The sequence below is a fragment of the Pseudonaja textilis genome, chromosome 4 (assembly GCF_049901715.1).
Source record: "Pseudonaja textilis isolate UNSWEBS1 chromosome 4, rPseTex1.2, whole genome shotgun sequence".
Taxonomy (NCBI): Eukaryota; Metazoa; Chordata; class Lepidosauria; order Squamata; family Elapidae; genus Pseudonaja; species Pseudonaja textilis.
This window is the reverse complement of record NC_141993.1, coordinates 25,342,393-25,354,735: the sequence shown is the minus strand read 5'-3', so window position 1 is coordinate 25,354,735 and position 12,343 is coordinate 25,342,393. Positions and strand designations below refer to the sequence as shown.

At 35.1% G+C, this 12,343-nt stretch overlaps 1 protein-coding gene across 6 annotated transcripts in view; it reads right to left on the bottom strand.

Moving 5' to 3' along the window:
• PCGF5 (polycomb group ring finger 5) overlaps positions 1 to 12,343 on the bottom strand; it is a 41,037-nt gene that overhangs the window by 5,269 nt on the left and 23,425 nt on the right. For 3 of the 6 annotated variants that reach the window (XM_026710614.2, XM_026710613.2, XM_026710612.2), the window contains exons 2-8: positions 9,497 to 9,802; positions 8,403 to 8,499; positions 5,600 to 5,655; positions 5,437 to 5,496; positions 4,826 to 4,974; positions 3,601 to 3,699; positions 2,456 to 2,545 (exon numbers count right to left, since the gene is read on the bottom strand). In XM_026710614.2, coding sequence (XP_026566399.1) covers positions 2,456 to 2,545; positions 3,601 to 3,699; positions 4,826 to 4,974; positions 5,437 to 5,496; positions 5,600 to 5,655; positions 8,403 to 8,499; positions 9,497 to 9,608 — 663 coding nt within the window. In that variant the 5' untranslated portion in view covers positions 9,609 to 9,802. The remainder of the gene's footprint in view (positions 1 to 2,455; positions 2,546 to 3,600; positions 3,700 to 4,825; positions 4,975 to 5,436; positions 5,497 to 5,599; positions 5,656 to 8,402; positions 8,500 to 9,496; positions 9,803 to 12,343) is intronic. The other 3 variants (XM_087932411.1, XM_087932412.1, XM_087932413.1) reach the window with 3 other exon arrangements.

The following is a 12,343-nucleotide window of genomic DNA, read 5'->3' as shown; positions in this document are numbered from 1 at the left end:
CCAATTGTGAATTCAGTAAAAGAATAGGTCTCATAAAAATGGTAATTGTTTATTTCTAGCTAATTTGTAACAATTGTTAAAATGCAGAATTATGCAACTTTTAAACAGATGTATTTTTAAATGGTTTTCAGTAATAACAATATTTGGAGTTCCAAAGAGTACTCCTATTCCATGTTAGATAATGGGAATTATTATTTTGTAGACTGTCCAACTTTCTTTGATTCATTAAATATTCAAAAGCATGGATAAAATGTAAATAGTTATTAAGCATACAAAATGCATTGAAGAGAGTTAAACTATAGTTTAACTAAAAGAGAAAATAAATTAGCAGATATAGAAATATGTAACTGTCCTATATATATCCATATTATAGAACTGCTGTCATGAAACACTAAACTAGACAATAAATTTTGTATACCCGAGTATTTTATCTTTCTAGTCACAATTGTTCTGACATCTATATTTAAGATGACATTTTCAGAAATCTGAGAAGTTGTTTTTTGTGCTCCAAAGTAAATTTGATTCTTGTTATTTAATTTTTTTCAATTTATCTGGGTCATTTTCCAAAACAATATGTGGAGTTTCTTCATATTACATGCCAATGTGCTATCTACAATTCATATTTTTGAAACAGTACATTTGTAAATTTCATGCACTTGGATGCTATCTAAAGAAGTAGGTTTTTGGAAAAATAAATGTTATTTAGTAGAGATATGCCCCACATTTCAAATTCAGATTGTTTTGAGCTGAAAACAGTCATTACAACTTCACCATGAGTTTTCTTATACTGTTCTGCTTCTGTCCTTCTCTGTTCTTATCTTCAGATGACCTCATTTCAAGCTTGAAATGGCAGTTTTCCTCTCAAAAATTGAGGTTTTTCAGAATACTTCCAGTGAGGAAGGACAATGTGGTTGGAACAGCCACAAGGAATTTGAAATAGTTCCTTCTCTCTTTTAGCACATCTCCCCCTCCAATTGTTTTTCCAGTTTTTGGTTCTGTAAAAGCTTAGCATCAGACTTTTTTATTGCCTTCTTGCTATTCAAAGGAGCATCATTCCGAGGCTTCAAGGTTGAGGATTTCTTTGTAACTCTCACTGCCTTAGGAAAATTCTGGCATTTACTGACTCCTTCTGTCTATCTGAACTGGTATCAGGCAGAACAGTTACCCATCAAAGTCTTGAAAAGCAAAAATCCTCAACAGGATTTCATTTTTGTCTTCTTTTTCAGCAAGAAATAACAATTACAATATGACACCAATGGCTTCTGTGTCTATGCAAGCATGATGGTTTGAATTAACTATCACATATTATATACCATGACGGTATAGCAGGTTAGAAGTCATGCACTTTAGCTATTGGAAATCAGCAGTGCATATCAAAATATGTAACATTTCCCACTGGTCTTGGAGGAAAGATAAAATTAAAAACTAACAAAACTAAATTATCGGTCAGTTAGACTGGCATTGCCTCTTTTATCAGTTCTCCTGAGTTTCACTACTTGCTCTCTGACCTTTAACTGGAGGTATCATTAAGGTTGGTGCTCTTCCTGTAAGTCCTTTTATATTTATATTAAACCTGCTAAGAATATTATATGCTTTACCCATCTGTTTAAGGTAAAGATTTTCCTGATTTCAAATAACAGAGACACAACAAATCCTAGCCTTGTCTGACTTATAGATCTCTGAATTTGATGGAATAGTTGTTCCATTTTCTACCTAATTTTAGTTATGTATCAGCCAACTTCCCTTTATGAAAATAGACTAAGTTGTTTGACAAGAAGATTACCTCTTTCTTCTTAATTCTCACCACCCTAGGAAAATTCTGGCAATTACTAACTCCACTTCTTCTATCTATCTCAACTGTTGCCCGCTGATAATGGGAAGAACAGTTACCCATCAGTTTTGAAAAGCCAAAAAAGACAAAAAGTAAAGAAAGCTTGCCAAACACGGTGCTTTTTCGTGATCCGTTTCTGCGATCCCAGTGGTGGAAGAAGCACTCAGAGCCGTGATTCCTAAGCTTGGAGAGTGGCTCCAGCAGAACCTAGTACCATCAGAGCTCTGTGTCCAAAAGACTGTGATGCTAGAAAGACACGGGCACTTCTCCCTCCCCACCCCTCTTTCTCTCTCACACACAGCTTTTTATGAGCTTTTAGTGGCGCAGTGGTAAGAATGCAGTACTGCAGGGCTAACTCACTGCTCACTCCAGGAGTTCGATTCTGACCGGCTCAAGGTTGACTCAGCCTTCTAATCTTTCCAAGGTCAGTAAAATGAAGACCCAGATTGTTGGGGGCAATATGACTCTGTAAACCGCTTAGACAGGGCTGTAAAGCACTGTGAATCAGTATATGAGTCTGTTGCTATTGCTATTTAAAAGGAATATGATTAATAATATATAGCTAACAGCCCTATAATATAGATACCATATAAACTAAAAGCAATAAAAACTTATTTCATTTACATTTTCGCCTCGTAGTCTCCATCTTGTCATGTAGATGAATTCCATAGTATGATCCTTCCCCATGATTTCCCCATTGCATAGTACATCCAGCTTTAAAACAAAAAACAGTTACTTATAAAACATGCTTAGAGCTACGTTCATCTTTCCTAAAAGAGAATCATTAATATATAAGAGGAAAAGAAGATTAGAAGCCTACCACAGCTTGATCATTCTTATGCAAGGTAGTTACTTAATGAACAAGAAGAATGCAAACAAAATGACTTTTAGCTACTCACATAGATTTTAATTATTATTCCCAAACACCAACTGTATTTTCCATCTAAAGAAGCTTCTTAAAATAAAGGGCTTAGAAAGTAGAACATCCATTACGGCTGGTTAACTAAATTTGCCTGGTTCCCCCCTCCCCCCCATTTATTTTGGGAATTATTTGGTCTTTATATTAAATCACTGGATGTTTTAAAAGGATAGAAGAGTTATATACTTGTATTTTTTTAAATGGCAAGATGAATATGAAAATTAGGAAATTATCTTGTGCTGTTTTATATGCAGTATATCTTCTGCATGAGGAAAGGAGAAAAACTAAAGTCTTATTTGGCATAAGAAAATTTTAAAAAATGATGTTATACTATTTTAGCCATCTAGTTCAGCACTGTAGCAATAATTGTCCAGGGGTTCAAGCATGGCCTTTAACAAAACCTGCAAAATTGTTCAGGTATTTTCCCACGTCATTATAGTTGTGCTTTTAAAGTTGTAGCAATGTTTCAGCAGAATCTCATCTGCCATCATCAGGCTTCTGTATTGTGTTCGTCTGATTTGTATTGTGATCAGATGAATTTGTACTGTGATCTGATCTGGAAGCAATTTATAAAATGTTCTCCTAATAGTCTACTCCTTTTAAATTGGATTATGACATGTAAAAGTGAAACTGAATGCCAATTTATATTGGAATAAGTCTCATGAACACTTCACTAAGGAAAACGATTATTAATGAACACTTCACTAAAGAAAACGATTATTAATGTACTATATGACATTCCATATTTGCAATGCAAGGAAAAATGGTTTTGGTAGCTAAAGTTATGGTCGTTTAAATTCACTTTGTCAAAGCACAGGGTCTACTACTTTGGAATGATAGAACATCATACCTCATAAGAACTTGGAAGTTTTAATTTTAAACTTAGAAATTTCTTGATGGTTCCTACAGTTACTCGTGTAGAACACCGGATGAATTTCTTCATCAACCCCTAAAGAAAGAGACAAAAACTGTAAACTTATATATTAAAATCTGCATTGCTTGTACTCCAAATGCTACCTACATAATCTGACAACCTACCAATTTTATTTACTTATTTATATGTACCTTGTCTTTATTATTGTTTACAAATATCTCAAGACTGTGAAGTATCCAACACACCTTCTTCCACTTATTTTCCCCACAACAAAGCTGTGAGTGAGGTGGTGGGTTGGGCTGAAAGAGGATGACTGGCCTACCACCCAGCCAGTATTCGTGGCTAAAGCAGGACTAGAACTCATGATCCCCCAGTTTCTAGCCTGGTTCCTTAACCACTATACTAAACTAGTTTGAATTCTAGCCAATGCTAGAATATATAATATCTTCAGCTGACATACAAGAATTATTTTATACAGATTAAATTTATTGAATGTAATGGCTTCTTTAACACATTATTTATTATTTAATTTCTAATGAAAACTATTTAATATTTGTTATATGACAAAATATATATCCCATTAATCTTTTATGTAACATAGAAAAACCGTTTGGGAGCAAGATACTGATTCTTCCTCTGTTAATCAAATATATTTTTCTTTTAATCCAAAGGAGCAGAATTTGAGGTCCTGCAAATATTATTGTATTATAATGTTCAGCAGTACTGACTACAGTGAAAGAGAATCAGAGTTTCTTAACTTTTAATTATATTTAGAACTTTAAAATTAGCTCACTTAAACAGTGGAATAAAGACCCAGGTATGGGAACTGCAGAAAAAAAATAAGGAATTAGGTTCAGAGTTCTATTTCATTATTGAAAATCAGCATTCAAATAACAACCCTTACTTGTTTATCTATTTACTTTGCATCATTCTACTAATTGATACTGAATAAAGAGTTGTCCCAAGGGTGCCTTTTCAAGAGGCAACTGGACTTTCTGTGTTTTTTTTAAAGACATTTCGCTTCTCATCCAAGAAACTTCTTCAGTTGAAGCTGAAAAAGCTTATTGGATGAGAAGCGAAATGTCTTCAAAGAAAAAACAGGAAAAGTCCAGTTGCCTCTTGAAAAAAAGCACCTTTGGGACAACCGTGACCTGGATGACTGAGAATCTCCATAGACACGCGTAAAGAGCTCAAAACTCACTTTGACTACATTATCACCAGACTGCCCATTGTTACGTAAACAATCCAGACAAATAGCAATCTGTGGGTCACTCCTGTGATAGTCTTTATCTTCTTGGTTTTCATCTCCATTTTCACCATCTTTAGGATTTTCAGAATTTGAATTTTCTTCTGAAACAAAAAAGTGCATATATATATAGCAATGTAGAAAGTAACAAGCTAAGACTGCAATCTAGGTTAAGTTTTCTTGAAACCAATTTCAATGAATCTCATTGAAGCAGTGCCAAGAGAGTTCCATCTTGCTTGGAGCAGCTGTTTTCTATTCCTCTTGCTGTGCAGCTTCTACCAGAAACTTCTCTGAGAGATTTGGGAAAATCAATAAGCAGAGAAATTCTACTTCTGCTTTTCAAACTTAGGTGAGGCAGAAAAAGTTCTGAAGAAGTACTTGAAATCAGTAATGCAGTTTATGACACCTAATTATTTAAAGTTTAAATTATATAAAGTAGAGGCACTGATGATGGATGGCTTGTTCCTTCAGTAAGATGTACATATTGGCAAGTGAAAAATACTACAGTTTCTGACATTTAATACGTTGGAAATTAAAATGCTACATTGTGAAATAAATGTAAATACCTTCTCCATTTTCTATAGGTTTGTTTTTCTTCCAGAATTCAGCTTCACGGTGCAATTCTTCTAGTTTTCAGCAACAAAACAAAAAACAAATTTGTAACTCAAATTAATAATGCAACAGGATTTCAAAAATAAATAATCTTGTTAAGAGGAGCAAAAAACATACTCTCTCGAAGTCCTGGAACCAGCTTAAATATAATTTCTTCTAAAGTATTATCCAGCCTTGAAAAGAAAAAAAATCAACAACACAAAATACTTAATATGTATATATTCATAAGTTAACAGACATTACAAGCATACATTATAGAACTTCAATGGGAAATAATACAGCTATTCTAAATCTATTTTCAATTTCTTTTTGAGAAAATGTTCTGAAAGTGATTACAAACTCCATGGCTGTTCTGTAGGGAAGACATACACTCCATAAGATAGCAATATTTGTAATTTGATTTTTGATTCCATAAAGCTAATGGGGCTCTATTGTTTGCTCTGTAATTCTGAATGGCAACAATCTTAAATTAATTCTGAGTTAATCCTTGCTCTTTTGTGGACTATGAAATTGATCTGCAAGATATTCTTTTGGCCAAAAAAGTAGAATTGGAAAGAACTCAAATATTCTTCTGAAGAGAAGTAGTCTACCAGCTCATATACACATACATAAAAGACCCCATCCAGAAACATATCTGTCTTGTTATCTTACTAAGTTAGAACCAATAGACTTGCTTTAAAATAGTCAGAATTGGAAGCCCATGAAATTGTTTGAATTGCCATTTGTAGTGACACTAAATTGTATCCACAGTTGGGTAATGATATTAGCTATTTATAAATATGTTTACAAGTACGATGAGCAGACATCTTGGTATATGTTGTAATTGTTGATCTACAACTATTTAAATTAATGCCGAGAGTATCTATATTCTTAAAATTACTGAGGAACAAATGGGGATCAAAATGTAAAAATAGGATACAGATGTCAGCTGCGTACAGAACAAGTTTATAAATGAATTCATAAACAAGTTCTTAATGAATTAATCCCTGATTCATCAGTTTATATTCTAACACTTCTTTCCCTGCTGCTGCTACTGCCATCACCTTGGACTAGAAAAATAATAAGACACAAAAAGGTTTAAAATAATAAGATACTTAGAGATTTTGAGGAGATATTTATATAGCTGACTCCATGGCTATTTTGTATAGATAGCCATGCATAACACAAATTATTAATTTTTCTCAGACAGAGAGAAAATAGTAATAGTAGGACATGAACAAAGAAAAAGATCAAGAGGGTATGATGCTTTGATGCAGCATATAACCGCAAAGCCAAGTATTTAATTTTATATGTAATTTTTCCATTTTTAATACTTATATTTTCTGAATAAAATTATACACATGCACACACTCACTCACTCACACACACACAAAATTCCTTGTATCTTAGACTAGCATAGTTCTTCAACAAGAAAACATTCATTTGTATTTTTGGAAATCCATAAGATCTCAAAAGATACAACTACTCTTAGTCTAATTAAAAATTAGCTACAATTATTGATACTGAAAACTATATATATATATATATATATATATATATATATATATATATATATATATATATATATATAGTTTTGTAACCTTCAATTGGGTGAAATTGGAAGGTACAACAATTATTGAACCAAAATTATTCAAATGGATTAATTTACAGAATGCTATGACCCATGACTCTTGCGGGAATGAAATTTGGAAAAGTTGTGGCCACTTCAGCTCCACAACTCCTTCTGACTACCCTTCACAGAAACCTGTAGGTTACGTGTTGCAAGGGAAGATAGGAGGGCTGTATGCTCATCCTTTCCTGCTCCTTCTGGACCTTCCACTCATTCAGCTAGCAGCAGTGAGGCACAAATAGTCTAGTAAAACTTTAAAGCATTACTGTGGTGTCAACTGGTTATATACTTAGTGTTTCCTTGCATTGTATTTGTTATTTTGGGAGATTAAATTGTTTTTCTAAAAAACAAACATCACTTCTTTTTTCTTTAACCTCTTCAACCAAGGAAAAACACAGAGCAGCAGCCATTACCATGTTACTGTAGTTTCCTATCATTCCACATCACTATCTACTCTCTTCCTAGAAATTTCTTTTCCATAATGAGCATATTGCTTAGAACCTTTGTATTTGTTGTCCATGATGCTTCCTACCAAGTTTTCTTTGCTTAAAAAAAAAAGATTATATGTCTTGTTGCAAGTGGTATAGTCCCGTCAGTGAACCATAATTCTGGGGAACCCTGCAGTATAAATGTGTGTCAGTCAGTTGTTCAATAGATTGCTAGAGAGTGTAAGAAGATATTTGCTTTCCTGCTGCTCATGACATTTGGACATCTGAAGCATGATGGATGGGAAGGAAGAGAAAACCATTTATTATATGTGCTGATATCCAGTAATGTTTAAGTTCATATAAAGAAAATAAGCCATCAAAAAACTAGGGAGGTGGGAAGTAGCTTCAGGGTTGAGAAAGAAGAGAAGGTGAAAAAATTGGGTACGTATCATATTATGGAACCGTATCTTACTATAGTTGCAAAACAAATGTACAAAAATATTTAGATGGTGTAAAGAAAGGAATTTTTCCAGTATAATTGAAAATTGGTTGGCGATATTTAAACCTGGGAAATTAATGATTTGACCTGTAAAACTGAAACTGAGTTGACTGAAACAAGGCAGATCCTTTTGTAATATTTGAAACTAATTTAAAATGTGTCTTGTAAACTTTAATTATAACCGATTTAACAAGATTCAATGACTAACATTTTGTTAAAGTGACAAAACTATTCTATTATTTTCAATTATCTAAAATGTTGGTAATTTGGAATTCCAGCATAGATATATTTTTTCTTAGACCATTTCAAAACACTATTGATGAACTGTTTTCCTTTGAAATAATTTATTAAATAATTTATTACATTTATTAAATAACCCCTTACCGTAACATTTCTAATGGATTGGTCTCATGTACTTGATTGCCACACCTGGGGCAATCATTGCTGTCTTCAAAGTGTTGCACAATACAACTCTTGCAGACTGCAAAATCAGATAAGATGTGTTTTAGGAAAATATGTAAATAATAATTGCAAACTACTGATTTTTTTAAGGAGGTCTAATATTCCAAGATCTTCTAGAAATATATACTGATTTTCTACATGTTATTTGACAACCCAAATACTTGAGCTTGAAGATTCAAGACCATTCTGGCAATGAAGTTTTAAGATATTGAAGATTGTCAAATCAAGTTATGAAAGAATTATGCCTGATTTAGCACTGTACAGTTTATGTGATTATTATGTCTATTTTTATAGAGTTAAAATACTGTATCTCATGCTTTCATCTAATATCCTTGGAGGAGAAGGAGGTATTCTGAACACCTATGTGTCTTACAATGGCGGTTGTTAATATGTGAGGAAGATATATTTTTTAAATACTTGCAAATGTACCCTTTTCATTTACTGTATGTCTCCCACATTCCATTTTCTGCTGAAATTACTCTGATTCCTAGAACATCTGGATCCAGGCAGATACTCTATATCTCTTGCTATCATATGTTTGTTCTACTGGTTAAAGTACCAGGCTAAAAACCAGGTATGAAAGCCATGACAGCCAGCTGTGGTAATTTTAGGCCAAACTCTCAGCCCAATCCACCCCACTGTTATGTAGGGAAAATAAGAAGAGGAAGCAGCATTATACGTATATGTTCACTGCTTTGAGTTACTTATAAAATAATAAAGATAGGATAAAACTATAATAAACAACAAAACAAATAAATAAAGGTAGGATAAAAATAAATAAACTACAGTCCTACTATTAAAACTCCCTTCATGATTTCCAACTCCTTACTATTAATTAATAATTCAAGCATATCTTGTATGTGATAGGCAATGTATATTGAAATATGTTCTAGTAAATATTAAACATTAATGGCTTCTAAACTATGAGCCTTAATCTCATAACTGCAAAAGCATTAATTAATTTGCATTAATTAAAATAGGAGGGAAAAAAGGATGCCTCACAAATCCCTACTTACAAGTATGGAGGCACTCGGTGACGGTAGTTGGCTTGATCAAATACCCTTTACAGATGCAGCAGGTGATATATGGGTTGAAATCTTTCACAGAGTGCTTTCTCTGAGTAGCCATTTGTGGTACTAGCAGGCAGAATCAAGTGATCAGACTTCAGACGTGGATTTGGAAGGCAAAAGATTTGGGATCACGGGAGCTGAGGTGCTGCTGGCTGCAGCTGGGCGTCTCCCAGCATTGGAGCAGGATCTCACTTCTCAAGGGGTGACAATGCCAAACTCCATTTTCTTTTTAGAGTTAGACATCTTTCAGCCCTGAAAAAAACAAGCCAAGGAAACAAATAAATTCCAGGAAATGAGAGGCACATACCAGAGAGGAATTGGTTATGCTTCCCCCACCTCCTCAACCTTTTCCTGCTCATTAAAACAGGAAGAATGCTGCCTGAAAGAGTTTGTAGTGAAAGATGGAGGAGGACCAGAAAAAAGGATGTAGAGGGAAGTCCAGATTGCAGTCCTGCTTACCTCTTTCCTACCTCAGACTGCTGAAAACCACAGCAGCAAAAAGAGAGGAGTTTGCAAGAGATTCTGGAGGGGGAAGTTGTACGTTCCCTTCTTGAGCCGTCCATAGGTAGCCCCTCACCTGGAAGAGTTCCCATCTTCCACAGTCACTTATGGTCCAAGACCAGGAATGTGACCTATTGCTCCCCAGCTCCTACCTGGCAGTTATCACCAGCCTCAGCAGGGAAAGCAGAGGACATGCAACCTCTCCCCTCCTAAGCCTTCTTTGGCAGAGAGGCAGCCACTCCCCACTAAACCAAGCCTCAGAAGAACAAGCCTGTTCCCATCCCCTTAATCTCAGGGTTCTTCAACTCCATCCATCAGTCCTGAATGTACATAATGGTGATAAACAACAGCCAAGTATTTAGATTCAGACCACCAGAGGCTGAATTTCAGCTTCTATCATTTCTCACCCTGACAAGGTCACCTGGGACTGATGGGAGTAGCTCTAATGTTTGGGAAGAGCACCTAATTGGGAACCATGGGTCAATAAAATATGAAGTCCTTGGAAAGTTGACCTGGCAAGGAGTTGGTAGAGGGAGAGGTCAACAAAAATGCAAATCAAAATATAAGTAGGGTTTTAGATATGTAGAAAGTGCCACCAAGATTACTAAAACTTTTTGTAAGATTAGTTTTATTTTCATTATGCTGTCCTTAAGATGGGTGACAATAAATATGAAAGCATCTTAAGAATGGGAGCTGAATTAATTAGCAGCCCAAAACAGATTTGAGACAACAAAATTGCCTTTAGCATCTTAACTAAAATGATTATATTAACAATGGCCCTAAATGTATGCCATTATAATCCGGAGAACATAAGCTTTCACACAATGACAATTACTCAGTCCTGACCTCTTCACTTCAAATTGCCCCTTTTAGTTTAGTTTAGTTTATTGTCATTGCAACTTGAACAATTAAATGCCATCTTCAGTGTACATTATAACTATAAAACACAAACATACATCCTTTACATTTCTATACAATTGAATTGAAAACCTGATATTGCATTAATATTGCACTATACAGCAGAATTCAATATAGTTACTGCCTTGGGATAGAAGCTGCTTTTCAGCCTATTTGTCCTTGTTTTTATTGTCCTGTACCGTCTGCCAGATGGTAATAATTCAAAAAAGGGTAACCAGGATGAGATGGATCTTTGAGAATGTTTTGAACTTTCTTAAGGCAGCGGGAGCTATAAAGCTCTTCCAAAGTGGGGAGAGGGCAACCAGTGATCTTCTGGGCAATGATGTTAACCCTCTGGAGTGCTTTCCTATCTGCCACTGTACAATTGGCAAACCATACAGAGGTGCAGTATGTTAAAAAGTTCTCTAAGGTGCAGCGCTAGAAGGTCACCAGCAGTTTTTCATTCAGTTGTTGTTTTCTGAGAAGCCTCAGGTAGTATAATCTCTGCTGGGCCCTTTTGACCAGAGCTGCAATGTGGGTGCCCCAGGTCAGGTCCTCTTTTAGGGTAACACCCAGAAACTTAAAACTGGCCAGTTGCTCCACTCGGTCTCCACTGATAAGCAAGGGCTGGATGTCTGGTCTGTTCCTTCTACAGTCCACTATAAGCTCCTTGGTCTTATTGGTGTTAAGGACCAAATTATTGTCTCCACACCTTGAAAGCAACTGGTCTACCTCATCTCCCCCCGGAGATGAGTCCCACCACTGTTGTATCATCTGCAAATTTAGTACTAGTATAACTAGTGTGAGTGGGAATGTAGTTATCACATAAAGAGGATAGAGTAAGGGACTCAACATGCAACCCTGTGGTATACCAGTGTTAAGAATAAAGGCTGAAGAGGTATGATTACCTACTCTGACCCTTTGAGAACAGCCAGATGGGAAATCCATAATCCAAAGGGAGATGGAATAAGAAAGTCCAAGATCCATAAGTTTAGACACTAGTCTATGTGGAAATATTGTATTAAATACAGAGCTAAAATCTACAAAAAGCATCCTCACGTAGCCCCCTCCCCCACTTTTGCCAAAAAGGGTGTCCATTATGTGCAAAAGAGATGCAAGCAATCTCATTTGTCATTCTAGCAAAAGATCTTTCTTATCCAGAAACCACAAAAAAAGTTAAGATAATTTGGAGATAGAAAAAGAATTGAAAGATATGAGAGGCAGTTAAAGAGGGGACCAAAGAAGAGAGGATGGTTTTACAGGAAAGGAGACTGGTAGCTCTTCTGACAATCTAAGCAACCATTCCATCAATCAGCCCCAAATGCTTATTTAAAGATAATTATTTATATGATCTTTCACTGAACAAATCAACCCAGTATTCCCACTTGAGACACA